Here is a 26,434-nt window from a genome sequence, read left to right on the forward strand (position 1 = left end):
TTTAATACATTGTATAATTACAATACACCTCAGAATTATCTAAATAAAAATAGGTTTCAAACAGTTAATAAAAGAGAGAGTGGAAGGATTTTAGGATTATTTATAATCACTACGTTGTAACGATAATAATTATCATATAGATTAGGAATTAAAATCATGATAATCAATTTTGTAACACACACAACCTTTTTATTATTTATCTTAATAAGATTATACATCTTGGATTTATCAATCGCATTCGACGAACCGTATGAATGCGCCACGAATACAAATAAATTGTGCTAAAATGCAATTACTACATTATCTTACCACTACCCACCCACCAACTCATCGTCAACGCGCCACTTGTCAGTGATTGCCACCGCACCGCTCTGTTATACAAACTCTTTATAACCCTTTCACACATAGTACTTACCTAGCGGCTTTTTCCCTTTTTAAAGGAAATAAATAAAAGAATTTTGTTAAAAATACAAAAATTGTGCTCTATGGGAATCGACGGCAACAGAAATATCCTCAATTTTCACGAATATACAAACATTTAGTCAATTCTAACCTCGCTATCAAAGTGTATCCGAAAACTTTGAGGTTATGGTGCCCAGGATAAGTAAGTAAATAATATAATCTCATCGTGCCAAAAAAACATATTTATCTTTTAGTAATCGAAAAACAAAGTGATACCTACCCATTATTTTCATGTATAATTGTCGTGCTTCTTTTTATTATAAATTATATACTAGATATCTAAAATGACTTAGAATTTATACAGCATACAAAATATTTATTTTTATATACACACACAAATCAAGCTTATCTTGAAATAAACCGAATATCAGAAACAAAAAAATTTCAGTTTTAATAATCTTTTATCATTCAAGTAGTCCAATATATTGTTGTAAAGTGGAAAACATTTATACGTGATGTTTATTTATCCTTTACCGTTAAATAGTGCAAACACCACGTATTATCAAAAACGTCACAAGTGACACGTTTTAATCAGCAGACACTATATATTAGTATGTTTCGACGGGACAAATGTCACACATTTTCAAAAACAAGGATGTAAAAATTTTTGATTATAGAGAGCTAATATAATTTAATAATTATTGAGCTGTTCATAAACGTTGTTTTTGACAATATATTTCTTATCGATCAGATTTTTCCCCGTTTTATCAATGACGCGTAATACTTAATCCTCGCTTTTATAATTAGATCGTGCGTCAAATCTTATTTATCAATTAAAACAATCATTTAAATTTGATCGGATCTTTATGATTGTGTTAAAATTTAAATGCTACAGTTTTCTAAATTTTTAAATTCATTTATCACGATTGTGTCAAGATTTATCAATTGATTACTTCGCGCTTAGACGTAATGAGAATAGTTGGGGGAAAAAAAATTTGGCAAGCAGTCTGCCTTTAAAATGTAAGCGGTTCTAAAATTAAATTGAATCTAGACGGTAGATTTTACGACCGGCTACTACGAATTTCCTTGCATACCTTGTTATAGTTGTCTCTTGAAGTTACATCATATTTAACCATTACCGTATTATCATAACTAGTATTTATCAAAGGATATTCATATCCGGCTTATAAAAATATTTTTAGAAATTACAATTATCATAAAGGTAAAATTCTATTCGTGCAAGTTCAGGTGACTTTTAATGAAGTATCACATATTTTTTTTGCAAAATTGCGTCTAGTATACATGCGGATTCTTTATACACTCTAATCGTTTGAATAACAATAGATTTGTGTACTATTCTGTATTCACGTATAAATTTTTTTTTTTCATTAAAATGAAACTTTCGGCCGACTAATTACACATGCACAATTATTGTGAATTTTTTATTCATGTTATTAATAATAATTTCGTTATACGAACGTAATAATTTCTGCTTGATTTCAGTATTTACAAATAAGCGACATAAAAATATTCCCTGATAATGAGCCATGCCAAAGCATCTGAATCGAGAAGTGATAGAAGACTCCGTCATCGAAAAATAACAGGAAAAATTATTGCTAATAAAATGGTAGGCCTAGGCAACACTGAAATTTTGGGATCCGAAATAACCGAAATCACAGACTTGGAAATGAATTCCGAAGACGATAGTGACGCGGAGGATCTGCAAACATTAATTCCTGCTACAGCTGAAGCAGAGAGCTATGCTATTAATGCAAAAATTATTAGAAAAAGGGAACAAATAATAACAGAAGATGATGAGAGCGTTTGGAGTATTTCAATTCAAATGTTTATACCATTTTTATTAGCAGGTTTCGGTATGGTAGCTGCTAGTCTGTTATTGGATCTCGTTCAGGTAAATATTGATAAATAGATAAATTAAAACAAAGAAATTCAATTGATTTAATACAAGTATAATAAAAATAGTATTTTCTTATATTGTAGCATTGGCCTGTTTACCAAGTAGTTTCTGAGGTTTATATACTAGTACCAGCGTTACTTGGTCTAAAGGGAAATCTTGAAATGACACTTGCATCAAGATTATCAACTCATGCAAATCTTGGTCACATGGATTCAAAGAAACAACAATGGAACTTAATTGTTGGAAATCTAGCTTTAATTCAGTGTCAAGCCATGGTAGTGGGCCTTTTGGCTTCTCTCGCAGCAGTAATACTTGGTTGGGTACCAGAAGCGCAGTTTGATATTCATCATGGCCTTTTATTATGTGCCAGTTCATTGGTCACTGCCTCCGTTGCCAGTTTTGTGCTTGGACTTATTATGGTAGCGGTTATATTATTGTCAAAACAAATGAATATTAATCCTGATAACGTGGCAACTCCAATTGCAGCATCTTTAGGAGATTTAACCACTTTAGCACTGCTTTCATGGGTTGCTTCTTTATTATATGGAGCAATTGGTATTATAAAATAGATTTATTCTTTATCATTTTCCAAATCTCAGGGTGTTAAAATTGATTAATTATGACAATGTGTAAATTTTGTAGGGTATGCTCCATGGATAGCCCCAACAATAATAGTATTTTGTATATTTGCAACTCCAATTTGGGGCTACGTAGCCTACAGGAATCCATTTACAAAAGAAGTTTTAGACCATGGCTGGCTTCCTGTGATATCAGCAATGTTAATTAGCAGGTAAATAGTATACGTTTATCAGTACAAAACTTAAGAGAATTACATCAATTGAAACTTCTGACATAATTTTTTTTTCGTAGCGTTGGAGGCTTAATTCTAGATTATACCATATCAAGTTATAAAGGTATAGCTGTTTTTCAGTTAGTAATAAATGGGGTTGGAGGTAATTTAGTAGCTGTTCAGGCAAGTAGAATATCAACCTCCCTTCATAAGGAAAGTAGAGGAAGCATCCGAAATATGCCAGCCATTTGCATCAGTCCAATTAGTGCATTCTTTGCAAAAGGTTCTTAAAATAACAAGTTATTAATTAATAATCAGTCAAACTCAAAATAAGTGATATCTCTTTCACATTTTTGTTGCAGGAGGACATGCCAGAACGGCTAGAGTCTTATTGATGATGGTGATACCTGGTCATTTAATTTTCAGTTATATGATAAGTTATTTGCAAGCAGGACATACATCGTTTACAGCAATATTTATTACGATTTATCTCATTGCGGCTATACTACAAGTAATTATAAAATTAAATTTAATTCAAAATCAGTGAGAAGTTTTTAATATTCTTTTCTTTTTATGCAGGTAATTTTGTTACTTTACATTGCTCAAATAATGGTAGTTTGGATGTGGACCAAAGGAATGGATCCAGACAGTTCGGCCATTCCGTATTTGACGGCAGCAGGAGATCTTTTAGGTACTGCGTTACTTGGAATAGCTTTCCACATTCTTTATGCTATCGGTGATGGGGATTCGGACGTAGGAGATTGACACTATTTTTAAGCACTTCACTCCTGTACTTTGCTACTCGCCTCTCGTCATTGTTTTATTAATCTCTTTTAAGGAAACATTCTTTGCTATTATGAATTACATTTTGAGCATTTAAGCTTAACATAAGATATCGCATATACAGTATAAAATTGCGGGGTTTTAATTCCTTACATCACTTTTTCACAAATTGTGCGATTTTTGCCATTTTTTGTGTCATGAAGTATTAGTACGAGCATATCATTTTCAAATTAAGGTGTATTTATAAATTGCTATGCGTACAGCAATGGGCATTTCTTACATTAAAGTTAGATCTAAAATAAAATTCGTCGTTAAGGATTAATGTAACCCATACAGCACACTTGACTAAAAGTTGTCTTATAGACATCTTTTAGTCATCCCATTAACTAAAAGACGCCTAAAATATTTCTTTAAGTCATTTGGTGCTCTATGGGAAGTTTTTAAAGATAGCAACAGGCAGGATAGTTGTTATTTGCAAACAGAGACTTTATATAATGAAAGTATATTTTATATATAATTTATTCTCTGGAAGATGTTAATAATAAGAGTTTTTTCTTAGGTAGACTTTGTAAGTTTGCTGATATTGCTTTCTTTTGATGGATTGTTTCGTTTTAATTCTATTTATACAGATTGTGTCACTTGATTCACCCTATAAGATAGGCTTAAAACCCCATTTATCTTCGTAACTATAAGAGATAACAGGTTTTTTGTATTAACTTTTTGGATTTAAATACAGAGAACTTTCAGCAAGGTGTTATAAAAAAATTGATATTTCTTATATCTATTCAAAAATAAATGAAGATGTACGTCTGACTTCTGGATCGAATTAAGTAACACAACCTATATATAGATTATATTGAATAAGTATTTTGCGATTTAATAAAAACCAAGAACAAAGTGCAATAAAATCCACAGCAAATATGTAGGGGAGATTCTTGTACCTTTGGACAGGCTAATATTATTTAAACAATAACATAAAATTTATCGATCGATCAAAATTTATTGTCAAAAAACGCAAAACTATTATATTTTTGGTTGGCTATTGACCATCTCTCTTTAAAGTGTCTTTTTTTACAACAGTGCTCGATTTCGCATGAAAAGTAAAATTCTACGAGTTAATATATTTAGTTATAACTATTGTATACGGTAAGATCAATTTGATTTTGATTTGTTTCTTATTAGTATTTTTAATTGGCTACAAGCTGGTATTTATTGCAAATTTTAATCTTAACAAGTATAATTTTTATGATTATTTATATTTTAATATGCCCTGGCTTGTACCTTCGGACATGCCTACATTTGTACCTTGGGACAGTCAGAAATGTAAGTAGCGTATAGCGCGTTTAGACAATGCATTTGTATACAAAAAATTCTATAAACGGATACTCAATTAAAAAAGGAAAATCAGTCGTTCCTTGTGATTCAAACACGTAACACAATATAATTTGCGAATTTTTACTTAATTTAGGAAACCTGCACTACTTTCGACAATACATGTAAAACATATGTGAAAGAATATGAATATCAATGTAAAATGTATTAAATATTAATTTGAAACATAACAATTTCATTCATAAGTGAGTTACGTGCATTTCTCAATGATTTTCACTAGCTGTCCAAAGGTACAAACGAGATTTGTACCTTTGGACATCTGTTAATTTTATTTAATTCAATTAAATCTTTTAATAAATCGAACACATCTAAATTTTGGTAATATAATTTCAAAGGTAAATAGCCAATGTATGCAACAAAAAAATAAAATAGTCCAAATAATTATTTTACATTGAATTATAGCAAATTGAAAAAAACTGTCCAAAGGTACAAGAGTCTCCCCTAATATTGAGTTTTCATGAATAGTCAAAAAAAGAGATTTCGTTGTTTATTTAGTGTATAAGAAAATTCATTTGATCCTAAGCAAAAAATAACAATAGAAAAAATATCTATTAAGTGAACTACGCCATCAGAGACACGAAATTTACACAAATGGTATATTTGGTAATAAATAATCGTCAGATTGTTAAGCCTGCTCATATAAATATAACAACGAAACTACGCGCGAACACACATGTTATTTCTATTTATGAACGGAAAACCGTGCAAGAATGAAAGAGAAAAGGTTCGTCTAGAAGTGAAAGAAGAGAGCTATTCCGATAGTGATATTTTTTAAGTGATTTAACGAGTTAATAACTGTAGAAAAATTGTACATTGTACGCACAGCTACTAGTGCATAAAGGTTTATATTTCTAAATAACACACAGAATCCATTGTTGGCATGCATACGCTAAGACCAAGAAGACACAGTGGCCAATATTTTCAGGATTAACGATAGTTAAAAGCCGAGGAAGCTTTCAACAGGCAGAGCTCGGAATTGTGTCTGACGTCAACGTTGGGAGCGACTGATTTCGAACGTTGGCAGTAAGAACAATTGGGCGAATCTTTCAACGTACATATACACCAATTTGCAGATTGACAAAAATAAATTGATAATGTGCTTTCATACGTGCGCTATCCTGGTCATTCTAAATCGTCGTCTCGAATTCGCCTTTATCGCTTTTGTCATTGCTTCGTCCTATCCAAAAAAAACTTTCGATTTTCTTGCCGAATATACGCAGCAAAATTGTAATGTAAAAATTTTCTCAGAGCTCGTTGTACATTGTAAATTAAATTTTGTGAATAAGCGTTAATAGAGGGATGGCTTTATTAGGATAGTACAGAGAGATTGGGTGAGATGCGTACAAGTTAAATTTATGTATTGACAATGACTATGTAATGTGTGTTTTGGTGTGTGTGTACGCAAAAGAAGGAGAAGGGAAGCAACGCGTGTAGTGACACGCGAGGCTGCCGGTGTCTCATCTTCGAAGTACCAAACACACACTCGGATGATTGAAACTACTAACAATAATAGTGTGTATGAGCATGGTAATCATAATCATGTTGCGCATGTATAGACCATCATACCGCGCACCCCGTAATCGTCCAGCGGTTGCCAAGCTATTTTCATATCCGTCAAATATTCTTTCCATTCTATTAGATTGTTCTACTCTTACTCGTTAATCAATCACTTTGCATAAAGCGACCAAGTCACTGACACTTGCTCGACTCTCATTACAATGGAAAAGTAAAAGCCGTCTAAAACCAAGCAACACATTCGAGCCAAACTTTACATTTTGTAGTCCAAATTAATCCAAGTTTCATTCATATATATCTTTCTCACACACACACACACACGTAAACTTTAGAATATAAAAAACAATTAAACGTTGTGAGTATTCCAAAATCTAAATATGAGATTCCATTAAGGATCAAGTGTGTAATTTCAACATACATGTTATGTATTACTCAAGAATCAGCACTATTTCTATTTAAGATAAACTATTTCTTAACGTCCTATTTTACAAAACAAACGTTTCTAAATTTTCCTTGCTAGATCCAAAAATAAATCAATTCACACATGTAATTTCAAGAAACATTCTTTAGTGTGTTACATTTCAAGTAATTCCATGTTAATAGATACTTTGATAAAATGTATTCTTTTTTCATTCTCTTGATATGGATTTTAATTTCTTTAATATATGTATATATATATATATATATATATATATACAGGAACGGAAATAGATTAAGGATGTTTAAATTTAGCCAGGGCAATTTGCGTGGACACCAAGCGGTGGCCCAGCAACGCGCATGTATTGGCGTCTTGGGTATACTGTTGACATTTGTTCGGTGTCGGACGTTTCGCACAGGACTTTTGATAGGTGCGTAGCGGTTTTCTATGTGTGTTCATTGATATTTGCTGTGCACGAAGTCGTACACGTGTACTAGCCGTGTTCGTTGTACGTACTGGACATACACCGTTCGTCATCGGCACGTACTGTCAATGAAATAGTTGGATCTCTCTCTCTCTCTCTCTCTCTCTCTCTCACACACACACACTTTCAGTGCCAACTATCCCTCCGTTCTCGCCGCGGACTATTTTAGATTCTTATCTATCGTAGTGCAGCCGCACTCGGACGCCTCGCGATTCGCTCCGATCCCGAATCGATTCGATTCCTAATTTCCCGCCAAAACTCGACCAACCGCTCGCGTCAACCAATCGCGTCATTAGAATCGCGATTTACCACCAATCATCGTCGCTGTCGAACCGGTGTTGTACGCGAAAATCTCAAAGCCCGCATCGCTCACTCTGGAAAACCCGATGTAAACAGATCTCTGCACAAAAATTTTCTAACCTTTCCAGACCACCGGCGAGATTCGCCTCGGCTCGTTTTTATCCGCTCCCGTTTCAGGATGGGGGTGAATCGTGCGTTCCTGTCCTTTGGGACTACGAATAAGTGCTTGTCCAAGAAATCCAGCTGCAGCTGACCACACACGCACACATCGATCAACGTAAGTAAACGCGTTGGTGTTAAAGTGATTTTGGAAAATGGGAAGAAAATTAATGAATGCAAAATTGGAAGTTTAAGGTTAGAAAATGGAGAGAAAAGTGACATTTGGAAGGATATTTTTGGCGCGATAAAAGCCACGGGAATAGAATATCAAAATGTATGTTAAGTTATTGGTCGTCATGGTCGAACTTAAACACGTGGAGTAATTTATCAATTTGTGAATATGTTACGGAAGCGCTTACTACTTGCGCGTCATCTATGTCAAACAAGAATGTTTGTGTGCGAATGTTGATTCTTTCTCATAATTGTTACGCGATTCTACTCTCCTTTCTTCATCATTTCACTCTCCGCAACTCAAACCTCAACATCCACGCGAGTTTCCCTCTTATGAATCGAACTGTTTTTTTTATCCGCCATTCATTTCGTTCCATTCGAATGGATCAAATTTAACGAGATTTTTGTTTCATAGTAGCAATATAATGTAAGTTTAAATTAAAAATTTATGAAGTTTTTGCGAATATTTTTGAAAAAATTACTAAGTTGAGGGTGAATGTATTTACGGAGCGTATTTAAAGAATATTTGTAAGGTTTTGCGAATAACTCTCACGTAAAATTAAAGTAATTTAAACAAAGCTCTTAAATAGTAATAGTACTCGAGACTTAAAAATATTTTAGAAGAATTATAAAGTTTGCTGCAATGAAAGCTTGATAAATTTTGTAGCATAATTATGTAACAACGAAGAGGTGAAAATTTATTCACGAAATCGAATAATTATATACTCTAAACATTTGAAATATTTTTACAAAATTTTTCCCACACAAAAGTTTCAAAACAATAAATAAATGAAAATCTGTATCGAAGAGACTCTAAGTGGGTAACAGTTGTTAATTATTTTCCACGAGAGTCTTTCACCCTATACAAAAGCTATAAATGTTCACGATTATTTTCAAATGCAGCGTAAAAAAGCTTTACCAAACAATTCAACGAAATTTCGTAAACACGAAGGACTGAAAATTTATCGAAGAGATCGGCTTTGAAGGGAGTAACGTGGGGTAGCGTTGCATAATAATTTTAATGGTTCATAATGCAATCCGTGGACGCATTGTGCGAGATCAGCCGATTCAAAGTGTTTGACGCTCGGACGCTCGAGTAAGTAGTCGGCGTCATAAATCAATTTCAGACGACTCTACAGAAAAATCTCGAACTTTGTCCCCTCGTTGCTCCCTCTGCCTTTTTCTTATCGGTAATTTCACAGCTGACAACAAAACCCTCTAAATTTTCGAAAAAGCATTTTTTAATTAATCTTTTACGTCAGAAAGTAAGAAACATTTTTCTCGAAGTATTTTGTTTATTTGGCCAGTGACTAATCGAAGCTTGGCAAAATCAATCCTATCTTTTATCGATCGTACGTTCCTAATATATCTGCGTCCGTTCATCTCAACGATTAATTTCCTCATTTGTCTTTATCAAGATCTTTCAGTTCTGCCAATGTGACTTTTTATAAATAATTTTCAGAATTCACGGAAAATAGAGTTATATTTTATCTCACATAAAAAATCGCGTAGAGATAATATTTTCAAAGGGGAATTTGGCTCTGATTTTGCATTTTTTAGTACTTTTTGATGTCCATTTTTGCACGAGAGGGGTTTAGAATTGCACCGCGCAACGCATTAGTGGCGAAAACCGTGTGGAGATAATGTTTTCAACTGGGAATATGGCCCTGAATCTGGTTACAATGTCAATTAGGCTTGTGCAGCCTGTACAAAGTATGGACCATCATTAACTCACGTGCATTTAACTTATCAACGGTGGCACAGATAAATATACTACCTACGCATAACTGTACATATCATTTTCCGCAATTTTTTCACAATTTTGTAACACTAATCCAAATTATTTATTTATACTAATAAAATTTTGCAATTTTTTTTAATTACTCCATCAAAAACCCTTATTTAACTAGTCCTTGTTTTAAACTAACACACGAGTCAATCGTGTAATTCTGAAATTTTCTATCGTTCAAAATATTCTTTATTATTGCTGGTGCAAATTATATTTATTCGAAAAATTGTTGATAAATTTTGCAATTAATATTAATAAATCGGTTAATTTTAACTGATTGGCTCGTTTGATAGCTCGATCCGTGAGATGGAAATGTTCAAGATCACAGGAAGTCGCACTTACTTTGGCCTTTGCCAACTCCGCCAAGCTTAAACTAAACCGTGCTGTAGCCTAGAAAAATTATGCCATAATTTTATATTTCTCACTTGCTATTTCAGGAGATATTATTTTTCATCTTGAAAATTTATCTTTGGCATTTAAGTTTTTCTCTATAAATTATTCTGTTAATTTTTTCTGTAATTAAACCTTGCTAAAGATTAATTTAAAAAAAATTCATTGAGAAACTCATCTATTAGGGTGTGATATTTTATTAGTCATTGGCAAAATTTTATCTGCAGACTGATAAGCTTCAAATCTATTTTTATTGTGGACGTGCAGTCTGACTTAACAAGATACTGATCTCTCGAGTTCTGTGATCGTTTTTTTCCTCTTCTGGAATAGTCGAGAATTCTTATTTTGCTCACTCGCTTTCTCCCTCCACTATTTATCTACGAGTCCAAAAAGCAACCAAGTTTTACCATTGTACAGATAATAATGTTCGTATCGAATGTTTGGTCAATATTGAAAAAATTCAAGAATCTCACTATTTCTATCGAAAATAAAGAGGAAAACTTTTCGCTATTTTTATCATCGATTATTGCTTTATGTTAACCGTTTTAGCATATACATTCATAAAAAACGCCTATATTTTCAAAGACCTTCCAAAAAAGACTTGCAGAAAATAATTAATAAATATCTATTTCTGAAAATTAATAAAAATAATTATTTAAACATTTCTTGAATTATTTAATTAAATGAAAAGAAAGAAAAGTTAAAAAGTCGAATATTAATTTTCTTCTTCACCGCTTGCCTCGTGTTTTTCGCAGTGATCGAGAAATTCCAGTGAATTAATTTTATCCAATTTCCGTAATCGAATTTGCACGATAATGAGAAACAAAAGCTGGCTGATAAGGGTGTTGGATGATCAGTGACCATTCTCCGTAGTCACATGTGTTTTTCTCTGCCTTTGACTCGACTTATCTCGAGATCCTGATATCGAAATCTTTAAAACGGTAGAGTGACAAATAAACAATTTTAGTTGCAACTTTGGCACGTCGCTGTCTGGACGTGAAAAGTTCATAATAATCAGTCATTTCTCACTGAGATGCTCGATCGATTCGCTTATCAATTCGAAACTGTCAAACCGGCCATTATAATTCATGGACCGTTTCAGTGGCTCAACTTTTTCATCAGATAATAATGTAAACAATTAAAAAAAACGTGAAATAATACAATTATAAAAATGGGTTAAGTAAACATTGTGAATTTTATGTATTTTTTGCCAGTAATAAATAATTAAAAATGTTTAACGCGACGGCTCATTAACATTAAATAATTTTCCATGTAGATCGATTAATTAATTGGCTATTTGAGACAGTGGTATATCATCTAATAAAATAAATTGAAATAGTTATTATTTGTATGTAAATTTATCCAAGAAGACAAGAAATTTTTTAGATAATCCTAGTTTTTTTAAATAACATTTAGTGATCAAGAAAATAAAGGAAAAAAAATTGTTGATTTCAAAGAAGTGTAGAAAAAGTTTGGTAATTAACAATGTAAATAAAATAGTAATTTTTAATAGAGTCATTTTAATATTTGGTGATTCAGAATCGCGTGTATAGTGTCACGAAGGCTGGTGTGAATTAAAAAAATAAACAAAAAAAGGAAAGAATCATCATGTGTCTTTTATCGTTGCTGACCGAGCGAATAGCGAGGAGCTTCGAGGAGTAAGTAAATCAAGTAACACTTTTTACATGAAATTTTTACACCGTTACGAAAGAGCGACCCTTGAAAATTTACAAACAATTCTGGCGTTCGAATGAAATCGAAACGTGTTTCCCATTAGTTGGTCTTTCAATCGGAAACAGGCTGCGAGTAGCTGAAAGTTTACGTTACACTGCATTTCTTTTAATAATTAACTGTTATCAGCTGTTCTGACCAGTCTAGAATAATCATTGACAACGCCATGCAGGTATAAAAGAAATCCAGCTGTTTTTTGTTTGACTAAAATTGCTAATTGGAAATAAAATGTTCCTTTAATTTTTTATAATTTTAAGAATAATTAGGATCATAATATTCAAGTGTATTTGTATTAAAATTGTGTGTATATTTGTGAGAAATGTGATTGGTGGAATTCTCGAGGGATGAATGCTGTGATTTGTTGATCTGGAGTGGAATAATTTTATTATTCAAAGAAAGAGTGTATCAAAAGTCGATTTTAGTCGATGTATTTACGTGATGAATTTTGTTTACTTGGCGGTTCGAGGATTCGTGGCAATTCGTGCTATAGAAGTGGGGTGACCTGGGTCCAGGAGTTAGCGGAACACGAATCGCTAGTTGCACGACTCACGGTGTCTCCAGTTGAGACAGGATGCGATCACAGACACGCGAGAAGATTCTATTCGCGTCATTGACCGAGCGTTAACGCTATTCAATAATCCCAACATCTCTATTTTCTATCCTCCTCCCCTCTTTCCCCCTAGTCATAAAAAATCTCCAGATACTCCCAATTTTTTTTTTTTTTTTTTTTAATACAAAATTTTCCCTTTTTTTCTAGTGAATTATCTATAGATAAACTACGCAATTTTATTGAAAGAAAAATGTCGAGTAATATAATTATTATTAGATGAAATTATTATACAGGATCGATTACTATTTTAAAAATTATGGGGATTGTTTCCAACAATCAGAGGAAGTTTTTAAACAATTACAAAACATTCTAGAATAAAGCTATAGAACCTTGAGAGGTTTGATTGAAAATGACGCATTGCAAATTCGATTAATATTGCAAGAAGGGATAATTATATAATCAATTAACTCGTCCTAGTTAAATCTCATTATCGAGTGTGGAATACACACTCAGGACGCGGCTTGTTTATTAAACATTTATTTAAAAAAAAAACTTGCTCTTGCAATAAATCTCTCTCCAACAAAAAATTGTCTGATTATTTGAGTTTATTTTATCATAATACGTATATAACAGTACAGCGACAGATAATTAGAAATCTCTCAATTTTATTTCTATGCTTCTAAACAAAACTCGTTAGTTTGAATCATTGCAACTTTTTGTAATCTCTCGTGAATCAAAAATTATAATTTTAGATGAAAAAATTTTTAAATTCTAGGTGTCGCGAATTTGCAAAAGAAATAAATTTACTGGAGCAACTTGTGTACATAGTATTTCTTATTTACAGATGTATAAGTGTAAACCTGTCAAGTTTGTCTTCTAATGAAAACACAGAAAAACGATGAAGCATGAATAGGTGTCGAATGACCGTTACACAAACGCGTTATCGTTCGAAGCACGTGGACACCAGTAGAAACGTTGCGCAATCCGTTTACTCAATTCACTTCCCAACACAAAACGTGTTTTCCAATTTTTCCAATCGTCTTCGACTTACTCTATGTCCCAAAGCTATCACTCAAATTTTAAAAATAAAAACAACATGCTTATTGTTAATAATAAATTAACAACTCTTTCAGCGAGTTTAAAAAAAATACCTTTTTTATAGTTCCAGAAACACATATTTTTCTTTCTGCTCATGAACATTTTAACTGATTAATCCTGTAAAAATAAAATTAACAAAATTAATAAAAAATAAAATAATTTGAATGTTTCGGAGAGCTTTTGCTTTTGATATAATCGAAAAGGAGGGGGTAGAGAATAGGGGGAAAACTTATAACGCGCGAAAGAGGATCGATAAAACTGCGCGTGCCCGGAAGGTATCGGAATATACTAGAGTAGAGAGATAGGGTTTTGCGAAGAGTCGGGCGAAGAGGAAGGTTGCGGCGCGATGTACGATCAGGAGAATCGGGATCAGTCGCGATGTAACCGCAGCAGGGGAAGGCCTCGTGGGCCACCAGGTGATCAGCGTCAAATGCTCGACGTGGGCTGAAAACTCACTCGTCAAAATCACTTCCGGCCTGCCAACAAGACCTCGCCCTATTAATGAATCTGGAAAACCCACGCGTTCCACCCCCGCTGATATCTTTCTCAAGGTAAACCCACTCTCATGCAACAATTCGCACGCTTCTTCTATCCACTCTCCTTAATCCGCCTCTTTAATAGCTTACCTTATACAATATCCCCCCCCCCCCCTCGCCCCGCCCCCTCTCTCATTCTCAACCGGCTCTCTTATAATGCTCTTCGCCTTGAACGTGTCATCCCTTACAGGAATTATTAAACAATCCACTTTATATCCAAGTAGCAAGAATCTATACGATTTTCAACACTGTGCAATGTTTCGCTTGCTTTTTTTTTATATCTTTTAAAATAATTATTGAAATTTGATATTTTGTATAAATTAATAACAAACTACTTTAAGTAGACTAAATTTACCATTTTCGAAACTATGGTATACTTTGTTTGACTTTTTTGTTATTTCAAGTAATTAGTGCAATGTCACCCCTTAAGTGAAATATCAAACGATTGACTTTAAATAGACTGAGTCTACAGTTTTTGACATTATGCAATACTTATCTACTTTGTTTATTATTTAAACAAATTATTGCAACCTTGAACTACACTGTACAATCTGAATTTTCCATTTTCCACAATTCTGCAGTATAGATTTATCCTTTTCGAGCACTATATACAATCTTATCTATTTTAAACCTAGCTCACACCTAAATGATTGCATTTAAAATATTATCGATTTAATTTATAAAATTATTCCCAATTAACTTTGATATATCAATTAAAATAATTAAATTTTTTACAAAAAAAAAAAGGAAATAATTATAATACAGTAGAAAATGAACTTTCCGGTTAAAATTGGTACGTTGCGAGTGGTGGTGTGTGTTAAGGGTGATAAAAGGGTGATTCGAAGATTGATAGAAAAGTTTATCGGTATTCCATGAATAGTGGAGTAGATTGTAGCGTAGGTTAAGGTTACGAGAAGTGGCGCAATTCATGCTAGTCTGTAGAGTCTGTGCGTGGGCTTTGTCGTAATGTGGTTTCTAGACCACGAGGCTATACCAACGCATATAATATGTACATATATATATATATATAGTACAAGCAGAGATAGCTCTATATTATACTGGCGCGTCTCAATAAAACCGACGAGATTGCATACTCGTCCAACAACTGATGAATATCCTACTATATTTTCAATGTCGTTTACATGTTCGTTAACTCTATTAAATTCAACTTAACTCAACTATTGCAATTAATACTTGTCAATTAAAATATTATATTATACAGATTCAATCCCATCTATTCTCACCCCAACTTTTAATTAACATCTGCACTAAGAATGTAACTAAAAATTATCAAAAAATTTTCCTACTTTTCGAAATAAAATAAAATCAAAAAGTAGTAAATTATACTAAAGGTCCATTCGAATATTTTAGAGTTAAAATAGAGTATCGTCGTTAGATGCGTTCCATTCGAACTGGTATTTTACGCTCGGTAAATGTTAACAAAAATATAATTATTATTAAAAAGAGTATTTTTGATAAAAGCGTATTTTGAAGAGGCGTTGAATTTTTTAAATTCGTTATAATCTTCGGTTTAATTATCGTCAGAAATTGTTTGGGGTAGAATAGAGGAAGAGTGGGATAAAGGGGGGATTGGGGGATTGGGGGATCGACTCTCGTCATGATGACGATTTTTTTCAGCGTACCGGTCGGATTGCGTAAGTGATACGCAGATATTACCTAAAGTCGATTGAGAGCGCGATAAGTTTTCTCGATGGTGGAGCTATTATAGATAAAAATATTCAGCGACTCCTGTCTGCTTAATTAGTTGGTCTCGGTATCTCGTAGACTGCCGATCGCGTGTTCGCCAATTTTATTCCTTCATCGATTCTCATCTTTCGCGGTTTCTTCACCAGAACACTCAACATTTTCTAGTTCTCTCGAAGAAAATCGCCAATTATTTATTTACCATTCTGTTAATTTTCATCATATATATAATCAACGAATTATTACTTTCGTTATTTTTACTGCTATTCTTATTATTATTAGATTTTACAACGTTTCTTCCCAATGATTTACTCGAAATTCAAAATCAACGATTTAAAATTGCTGCTAAAATTTGCGGAAAATTTTCTTTGCTCAAAAATTGCGCTCTTTTTGCCGACGAATTAAATTTATTGACGCGAAACGCTAATAGGAAATTTTAGTGACATGATTGGGTCGATAGACGAGTGTCGAGATTCAGCTTGATGAGGGATCAAAAGTGACGTTTACATTGCATCATCGATTTTAGAAGTTAACGCAGGTTTTTCTCTCTCGTCATGCAAATTTGTGCAATTATTCGTTATTTTTTAAAGAGTTTTTCTATTTTTTCTTTGAAATATCTGACGTTTTTCAGAGATTGTCGTAATGACGAGTGATCATCATTGTGATCGTCAGTAATGCGTAAATGTTGATGCTTCCCTTATAGAAATTAAAATTTTTTTATCGTACGTGTAATTCTATCGGATTTATAATATGCTTTAATTAGAAAGACATTTTATTTTCTAAATATTGAAGATTTTTGAGTTTGTTAATGACGCATAGTGTTCGTGATCACAATCGGAGTCATTAGTGAGGGATAACTTATATTTTGTTGATTATAAAGAAATTAACAAAATTTATTTTAATTTTCTAACATAAATTGGTGTCGAGCTTACATGTTTTGATCGGGAATAGTTGCAAAGGTTCGAAATTATTCTGGTTTGTTTTGGAGCTCATCAATGACGATTAGCTTACCACACCATCAATATATAATGGACAACTTGTACTACGTTGATTGTACAAAAATTGAAACAATATTTTCTAATGTTGCCATGTAAATGTGTCGTGTTTACATGTTTTGGTCGGAAGATTTTCGATGGTTTTGAATTATTGAATGATTTGGGAGTTGAACGATGAAGAGTAGTCCTCGGGATATGCATCAAAATCGTGAGAATCATCAGTGGAGATAGCGTTTACCCCCTCCCCCGTAGTTACGTAATTCGGCGAGCTATTTGCGCTCCGAAACATAAGTTGTAGCCTTATCAATCTGAAAGAAGAATGGCTATATATTTGTGGCGACGAGATTCACGAGGCCTTCAGTAGCGTAACGATGGAAGGTCAGGTGCAGCCACATCCGGTTTCGGTGGCTCGGACACCCCCGACACCCCCGGCGCAACGCTCGCAGCCCGTAGAAAAGCCCCCAGTGGCAGCTGTCAAGTTCGAGCTCGAAAAGTACGATATCCAAAAAAAGCTCTACTCTCTGATCACCCACCCTCGCCCCAAATTTAACTTTCACTCCTATTTCCTCAACACCCCTCTCTACTTCTTTTTCTTCCTGGAAAAAAACAGAAATTTCTCCTACTTCCTCCTCTTCTCAGTGAAGGTGCAGTGCTGCGTGTAAACACTCCAATTTGGCTCATAAATTACTAGTATTTTATTATTCTTATTATATTTTACTGAAAAGACATCCTTCCAGTGAAATACCTTGGACATCGATACTCCTTTTCCATGGAAAAACATTGAAGGAGATCGGAGCTGTAGACGATTGTTTATTTTCGTCAAGAGTTGTGCTGCACCTATTGAGAGAAAAAATTGGGGAATTAGTGAAAAGTTTTCCATTCTTAATCGCAGACAGATAATAGGTGCAAGATAACCACGTGATCGCTATTAACGTTATGTTCTTTTTGGTTAACGGAATGTACTTATCTTAAACGTTAATTAGTCGAGTTTTATTGGCATTGATATCAAATTAAAGAAATGGCAAAAATTCTATTTTCTTACGAGTAAAACTTCTCTAATTGCCAAAGACTCCTTTCAATAGCAACAAGTTGTAATTTAGCTTGTTAATGTATATAATGAATCCTTATGGTAAAATAATATTTCATCTAACAAATAAATCTGATTTCCTCTATCGGCAAACGTTAAACTTTTCCAAAATAACCAATTTTAGACAGAGACATTTGCATGCTCTGTCTTCAAGTTTATTCTTTAATAATCAGCTTTATATTATCACGACCATTCCTACAAAATATAAAACCTTTCACGCGCACAACGAAAGCACGTATAACGTCGCTTGACGATTAGATAAAATGTATATGTTCTCGTATTAAAATTGTTATCAATAAAGTACAGCAAAAAATTCTGAGGTAACAAATAAAAATAGGATGCTTTAACTTTTAGTGGGAGAGGTGGATGATGAGAAGCAGGTAATGGGAAGAGTATGGAAGAGTTTGAGGAATTTATTGAAGAAACGAGAAGGATGTATTGGGATAAATAAAAAAATAGAGAAAGATCAATGTTTAATTATTAATTTACAGTGAACAATGTAAGGAGCCTCTACTTCCGGAGAAGCAGAATTCGCACAGAATGACACCGAGCGGTGGTCGTTCACGGACAACTTCGGAATCGAACGCGACAACGACAACGGCTACAGGGACGAACGTGGGCAATTCGGGGAATCACGAGGAATGCCTGGAAGTGACGATATTCGACGACGGTCCGGACGGTCGACTACCGGACGTCGTCGCCGAGAGCAAACTCTACGGGATCAACGACGAGCCCCTGGAATCCTACTTGGCCATCACCATTCAAGTTTTCATCCCCTTCCTCGTAGCTGGCCTTGGCATGGTCGGAGCTGGACTCGTTCTCGATTTAGTTCAAGTAAGCCTGTTCTTCCTCCTTTCTCTTACTCCAAATAATCCAATTTATTCCCACTACTCATTCCTGTTGGTTATACCTGCGTATCAAAATTTCACTAATAATTATTCTTTATTCGATCACTTTTCATCAGTCCTTATACTCATATTTACGACTCATAAACTTACTGTATCTCTTGTGTTGTCTTTTGCAGCACTGGGTGGTATTTGAAAAAGTAAACGAACTGATGATCCTAGTTCCAGCGTTACTCGGGCTTAAGGGTAACCTTGAAATGACCCTTGCGTCTCGACTCTCCACACAAGCGAATCTAGGTCATATGGACGCGCCAAAGCAGCAGTGGTACATGATCGTTGGGAATCTTGTTTTGATCCAGGTATATAAATCCCTGAAAAAATACACGTCTTATTTTCGTTAATAGGTATTTTTATTTTGGTGATACTGGTTTTTTTTACTGTTGAAACAGAGTCTCAATTTTTTTTCCAAATTTTGCATGTATCGAGTGTTTACTTTTATAGTCAATTATCTAACCGTATCAAGTTGTACAATTATTGTCGTAAATTTGGTGTTTACTAACGCCAAACTACTTTACTCGGATATTAAGCAATTTTCATTAATATACAGAGCTTTTATTGACACAGCGACAGATTCCTTCTGCTTCGAACGTTGTCCAAACTCAAACAAGACATTTTTCTTCAAACGTGATTTCACAGACACGACTTTATTCTTATCACGTGATACAACAATGAGCTAATTTAACCACGTTGTAACTTTTCAGCCACTTGTATTTGCCGTTAATAATCAAACTTTAATATATTCGTCTCTCCACGAGTATATCAAACGGATCTATTTTGTCTCTAAAGATAACGACGCCTTTTCCGATTATATTTGCTTCTATATCCATTAAAATAACCATTTTTCTTGTTCAGGCTGCAAGAAAACCATAAAATAATCGGCCAAGTACGGCAAAAATTTACTGAGAATCAGAAGAATTGATGCCAATTCGTGGAATATATCCGAAAATACACGAATGTCGGATCTATCAATATTGATTACACTGGTATACAACTAGGAAAAAATCGATGAGCATTTATGTTTTCCGGGTACCTTTCTCAATCCACTAGGAAAAGAATAAACAATATCAAGTCTGATGCTGAAACGTAAACAAACGTGTGCGAGAATACAGAGCGTTCGGGTCTGCGCGACCGTTGGAATCTACTCGGGCTTATACGATGACTACGATTAAATTGTAAATTTGTAATCGCATTGTATTCAGGAAAATAGCTGAACGAATTTTCGAAATGCGTAGAAAACTAGTGACAGGGAAGTTTCATAATTAATCATACCTTATCTTAGGTGACAAACGGTATGCATACTTTAAGAGATTTTGAAAGTTCAAGTTCAGCCTCCGTCAAGAAGAAATCTAAAAAAATAACAATAACGGAAACGTCAATAAATCGAATCTTTAAGAACAAATCCATCGATCCATCATTATTTTTCGAATTTTGGTGGATTTTTCAGTGGCGCTTGATTCTTTGGCTCGTGGAGACTTTTTCCGGTAGGACGAAATAGGCGAAAGATAAAAATAGGTACGTGATAAGGGAATGATTGATGATAGGCTGTAAAATGTAAAATCGTTGGGAATTAGGCAAGTGTTTGATCGGTGGACGTAGAGTTGCAGTTCATACGATGCAAAGTAAATCGGTAACGACGGGATTTGGTAACCAATTAAAGTATAGGCTCGTGCAGTCTTATCACTGGCGCCACAATTTTACTTTATTATGTTGAACACTCGTGGCAGTCGGCCTTCGGGACACCGACGTGTTTGCCGTGATCTTCCGTTAATGCGCGTGTACCACATGTTTGATCGTTCCGTCGAGACCCACCACAATAAACCAACGCCATTTTACGTTCTCACATACAAGAAAAATTATTCCAAATTTCTCACGGTTTGATGATCCAGAAATCTTAACCCAACCTCAACTCGCTCAACTTTAGCTTCGATAATCAGATTAATATCATATCCAACTTTCGAATCGTTATTTCTAAAAATTACTTTCAAAGCTCTCCTTGATTTCAATAATATTAAACATTACTTTCATTCTTTGCAAACAAAGTATTTTAATCCCGAATATAACGAATAACTCCAACATTTTTTCTTTCAGTAAAATAAACTGCTCTTTCTCCATATAATAAAATTAATCCCAATGACGTCCAAATGACCAGACTTCTGGTCATAATGACGTCAATGACCAATTTTGCTACCAGGATTGCGTATTCGAGTGAAGTAAAGCTACACGATATATTACACTGGAATATTGAAAATAAAGAGAAAGCAAAAGGAGAATATATTAAAACTTATAATAAAGTAATTAATAATGTTATTAAAATAACGATTGTATAGTTTCTATCGTGAAATTAAATATTGTGACAAATTTGATCAATTAAAGGAAAGTTAAATGTAAAATAGAGAGAATACGAGCAAAGAAATGAATGATAACTGGGATATTTGTATTTTGCAGTGTCAAGCCATAGTGGTTGGTTTCCTAGGATCCGTGGTGGCAATAGTGATGGGAGCCTTTCGTAATGGAACTGTTTCGTTGGACCACGCGTATTTATTGTGCGCGAGTAGTTTGGTCACAGCATCTTTGGCATCGTTCGTCTTGGGGCTTATCACAGCTGGCGTGATAGTTTTCTCGCGCCATTGTCACATCAATCCTGACAACGTTGCTACGCCAATAGCAGCAAGTTTAGGTGACATAACCTCTTTAGCCTTGCTATCTTGGATATCCACTATCCTGTACGAGGCTATTGACAAACAAGACTGGCTTGCGCCCCTCATCATTGCCTGTTATGTTCTGGTTACCCCTCTTTGGGTATGGATATCGAAAAGAAACGTCTATACCAATGATGTCCTGTACTCTGGATGGACTCCTGTTATGGTAGCAATGTTAATAAGCAGGTAAATCTTCCCAGATGGCGCACAAGTGCCAAAAATGTTTCTGATATTATCCAACATTTCAAAATGCATCAACGGAGATACGTTGAATCATTTCAGGAACATTTCTGACACGTTTAATAAACCTTCTTTTCTTTACTTTCTCCTCTTTTTATCCAAAGACCTAATTAGTTTTAACATAAATATCATCGTTTCCTCTCTAGAATTACCTACTAGAATATAATAAAGAAAAAAGTATCGTTTTTCCACCCGATACTTCAATTCCTATCGAATTTTCCAAGTGACAAGATACTACAGTCAGATTAACTAAATAGCTGCGGCGGATTGATCCTGGAGTTCATGGTATCCCGATTCGAGAACCTAACGGTTTTCCAACCGGTCATCAACGGGGTTGGAGGAAACTTGGTGGCGGTTCAAGCCAGCAGAATTTCAACGGCTCTCCACAAACAAGCGGATCTGGGAACTCTTCTTATACCACCCGGTCACACTCATCCAGTCATCTTTATCACGCCTATCGCTAATTTCTTCGGGAAAGGTGAGAAAACAACTCATTTTCCATTTATTCAAGTTCCTTGGCACATTTCATTCAAGGATTCTCAATTTTTTAGGAATGCACGCCAGGACGACTAGAGTCTTGATGGCGATGGTGATACCTGGTCACATAATCTTCATATATCTTATTAATTATATGAAGGACGGACATACTAATTTGACGCCTCTATTTGTGTTCGTTTATCTGTGCGCAGCTACCTTGCAAGTGGCAGCACTTTTGTATATCGCATTTATCATGATCCATTGGATGTGGAAGCGAAAAATTGATCCGGACAATTCCGCCATACCGTATTTGACTGCTATGGGTGATTTGTTGGGTATCAGTTTGCTTGCAATTGCCTTCCAATTTCTCTACCTCGTGGGTGATCAGGAGTTCGATACCCCCATGCCTTGATCCCTCTAGGCCGATCGTTCAAACAGGTAAGCATCAATCGATTGCCACTCACTATGTTTTCAAAATTAATCAATTAGTATCTCTACTCATTTCTACCAAAGCGCGGACGTGACAGGGTTGATGACCTCATTGTATTAATGAGAATTTCATTTGCTTAGAGCTTTAAACATAATTACGAACTATTTTTTTTTTAAGTTGCAATTGTATATTTATCATAAAAATCCTCTATTCAATCTCTTGTTTTTGCCACGCTTCTTTTATTATTTTATTGTTCATTTGGAACCATTGATTTGCAGAAAACTCAAGCACGATCTGCAGCCAGAGGGCTGAACGGGCTGGATATTGATCGGCAAACCGGAAGAGTATTGCTTAGAAAAGAACTGCGAAGCCGAAAAGAGCTGCTATGAGAGTCGATGGGAACGATGAGGTTATTGGCTGGAGTATGTTGATCTACGAATCACGAGAGTCAAGAACGAATAAATGTCCTAGGATCGATTCTAGGTACGCCGAAAAATCGCGAAGGATTAAACTTGCCATTATTGTATCTCTTTTAATTGAACATATATCCTAGATTTGGAGAATAAGTACCTGGAATTGCAATTTTATTGTCCGTTCTCGAGCCAGGAGCAAAGAAGTGTCAGCTTACAGTAAAGGATGCAGCTACACTTTGATGATGTTAAAATTGAAACATTAGCGTCATTGATGACTATAATAATAGATTTATTCTCATTTTGCTTTATATCCTCCACATTGTCAAATTGCATGAAATAGCAATAATACAGTATGTACAATTAGAACGAAAAAAGTTGTGATGAAAACCATTTGATATACCAGATTTTTCGTAAAAAATGTATGGCAATTGTAATGATATTTAGATGGCAAAGTATAATATAATCCTCGTGATTTAAATTATCCGTAATACACAGGGTGCTTTTCAGAAAGGCCAAAAAACGATAAATGTGTAGATTAACTGGGAATCTCTGTAATAACAACAACGAATTATTAAGAAACTCATTAATTTGATCGATTGGCAATACTTTAGCGACAAGAATTAACAAATTTCGACTACATTTGTAACTATAGATAAGGTGATCAATTCTTTTTTATACAAAACTAGTATGAGTAGATTTTTAAAAAGGACCTTCTCGATTGGACTGTATATTTTTAAAACATGTTAAAATTAATAATAACATAAACTAGTCAAAAAGGTCTAGATATAGGTCACCTTACCATAGAACGCTTTCAATACTTATATATTTATTCAATTTTAGCTAGAACTTTGTTAGGATTCGTTAGTTTAATATAATGGTCATTGTTGCAAGAAAGGAGTTCGTCGAATACTCAAATCCTGAGTTTTTCCAACTAAAAAAGTTTTATTTTATCGAGAATTCATAGAATTCAGTGGTTAATAGGAGTTTTCCCTTTTTTCTACCAGATGAGTGTATTAAATATTTTCATCGAGGTATTATTTTTCTATCATCCCGAAAACAAAAAAATTGTAGCCGTGACGGTGTCACAGAAATTCCGAAGTATTGGCACTTTTGTCACTAAAAAAAATATCTACTGAATGAGTTAAATAGTCCAAAAGCTATACGTTTCTCAACAAACAAATGCTTAAATTTAACAAGAAAATAGTTTTTATATCTAATAGAAATTATTTTTAAAGAAAAAATAAATCTCATTTATTTCCATGTCTAATAGAAGTTCTACTGATAAATACTAGAACGTTGTTTCGGCTCTTATGTATTTGTTAGCCAGTATATTTATTACTTCAACATGTGACAAGGTATGCATAAAGTGTCTTTGAATATAGTTGCCTTCGTACATTTCATATTGATACCGGCATTTGAAAGTAGTATATTAGAAGCTGCAAACGTAAAGTATCTATTTTTCGATTCTAGTACAACAGAATTTTGCTACATTTTCTCATGCTCTTTACACTAGCAAACTATTTTTCGAGTAGCAAATAAATTTTCATTAATCAAAATTTATCCTTTTTATACTTATTAGTCTGTATTTATCATACAGATGAATCGAGTGAGGCGATTGACCAATTGTGTTTTAATTATTTATTTTGCTAAATAAGGAAGAAATCTACTATCAATTTAATTTTCTTCAATAATTTTTACTTTTAAATTTCGAAAGTGAAACATATCAAATTTTATTCTAAGCACCAGTTTAGCAAATGAAAGTTCCACAACTGTTAAAAAATTCATTTTTAAATAATTTATGTAATTCATGTAAAATTTACAATTTTCGAGTCGCTGCATTTGCAGAGTCCGACGTCTTACACATATTTTTCGATTTTATTGGAAATTCATATTAAAGAGAAAGTATAATATATGTGCTCAAACCTTTAATAGCAACGACTCGAAAACCTTGATTGTACGTTAGTAAATATAATTTTAAGATTGACTATAGCTTTTGAATCACATTTTAGCATGTTAAATGATATGCAGAGTATTTTGTAAAGAGAGGAAATGCTATATTTGTGTGTACATATTATTGTATAGTAGTATTTAGCCTATAGGATTGTTAATACTATACACAGAGAGCTCTGAAGACTAATATTTAGTCTTCAAGCTCAACATGGAAGTTTAATTGAGCGAAATATCACTTTTAGTACACACACTATCAGTATTACCGCTTTATAAATAAATCATTTTTGATTATTAATTCAATTCTATAAATGAAAAAAAAATGTCTTCTCATGTATTTATTCTAATAGATTATCATTTGCGATGTATAATTACGTAGAAATTGATGTTTATATTGAAAATATCTCAAATGCTTATTTTCAATAATTGAAATTATGAAAAGAATTCAAATGACTTTGTAAATTTTGATTTGCAAATTAATTACAAAAGATGCTGCCGCTTATTGTTAATTAATTGATAAGAGACCTAGAAAGAATCGAGCTACTACGAAAAAGTCTATGGCCGGTATTCATAGTCGTTGCTTATATTTAAGACCGACTTAAGCATAGGTTATCTTTTTCTATTACTGTTAGGTGAAAAAGGACAATCGATACTTTAAATCAGACTTAAATATAAGCAACGACTATGAATACTGGCCTATTTCAATTATGGAGATAGTATCTTTGCTGCAATTTCTATTGAAATATGTACTAAAGTGTAGACAATAATGTGTTTATTAATTAGGACAATATTTTTCATACACTAATATCATCAAATGCCTTGTAACTCAGTATCAGAACTGATCAGCATATGTATGTATGTAGGATGTATCTTCCGCGGCTCTTTTTTTTTAATTTGCCGTTGAGCATTACACCGTGTCTCCTGATGTTTTTACGAAAGGTTAACGATTAATAATTGGAGTATTTTTATTTTCTTCAATTATCAGATAACTGGCTTTATGAATATTTATTATAAAATACCGGCAGCTCGTGTAAAAATTTTCAAATTTGTGAAGGAAGAAAGAATGTAATTTTGTAAAATGTGTATAATAAAATGTACAGAAACAAATTTT

The 26,434-nt window shown here is 33.7% G+C and overlaps 2 protein-coding genes across 9 annotated transcripts; both read left to right on the forward strand.

The window, feature by feature from the left end:
- The first annotated feature begins 335 nt into the window (after nucleotides 1-335).
- LOC136782636 (solute carrier family 41 member 1-like) lies at nucleotides 336-8,256 on the forward strand. 4 transcript variants are annotated; one of them, XR_010824148.1, is made up of 8 exons: nucleotides 336-604; nucleotides 1,906-2,314; nucleotides 2,404-2,875; nucleotides 2,963-3,110; nucleotides 3,191-3,393; nucleotides 3,473-3,621; nucleotides 3,690-6,616; nucleotides 8,131-8,256. XR_010824148.1 is itself a non-coding variant. In XM_066742205.1 (7 exons), the coding sequence occupies exons 2-7, from the start codon at nucleotides 1,943-1,945 to the stop codon at nucleotides 3,873-3,875; spliced, it is 1,530 nt and encodes a 509-aa protein (XP_066598302.1). In that variant the 5' UTR covers nucleotides 336-604; nucleotides 1,906-1,942; the 3' UTR covers nucleotides 3,876-7,376. The 4 variants fall into 4 exon arrangements, 2 of the variants coding, with proteins under 2 accessions (XP_066598302.1, XP_066598304.1); XR_010824149.1 differs by having other exon boundaries at nucleotides 3,690-6,308; nucleotides 8,131-8,250; XM_066742205.1 differs by lacking the exon at nucleotides 8,131-8,256 and having other exon boundaries at nucleotides 3,690-7,376.
- LOC136782634 (solute carrier family 41 member 1-like) lies at nucleotides 8,140-26,426 on the forward strand. Of its 5 annotated transcripts, XR_010824147.1 has the most exons (8): nucleotides 16,185-17,618; nucleotides 18,704-19,046; nucleotides 19,237-19,416; nucleotides 21,563-22,002; nucleotides 22,314-22,534; nucleotides 22,608-22,971; nucleotides 23,242-23,446; nucleotides 23,517-26,426. XR_010824147.1 is itself a non-coding variant. In XM_066742204.1 (7 exons), the coding sequence occupies exons 2-6, from the start codon at nucleotides 18,753-18,755 to the stop codon at nucleotides 22,943-22,945; spliced, it is 1,473 nt and encodes a 490-aa protein (XP_066598301.1). In that variant the 5' UTR covers nucleotides 8,140-8,279; nucleotides 18,704-18,752; the 3' UTR covers nucleotides 22,946-22,971; nucleotides 23,242-26,423. The 5 variants fall into 5 exon arrangements, 4 of the variants coding, with proteins under 4 accessions (XP_066598301.1, XP_066598300.1, XP_066598299.1 ...); XM_066742204.1 differs by lacking the exon at nucleotides 16,185-17,618 and adding an exon at nucleotides 8,140-8,279 and having other exon boundaries at nucleotides 23,242-26,423; XM_066742203.1 differs by lacking the exon at nucleotides 16,185-17,618 and adding an exon at nucleotides 12,100-12,169 and having other exon boundaries at nucleotides 23,242-26,426.
- The last annotated feature ends 8 nt before the right edge of the window (nucleotides 26,427-26,434 follow it).

Source organism: Prorops nasuta, unplaced genomic scaffold (assembly GCF_024137725.1).
Source record: "Prorops nasuta isolate Cenicafe-Biocafe unplaced genomic scaffold, Cenicafe_Pnas_1.2 PNAS00027, whole genome shotgun sequence".
Classification (NCBI taxonomy): Eukaryota; Metazoa; Arthropoda; class Insecta; order Hymenoptera; family Bethylidae; genus Prorops; species Prorops nasuta.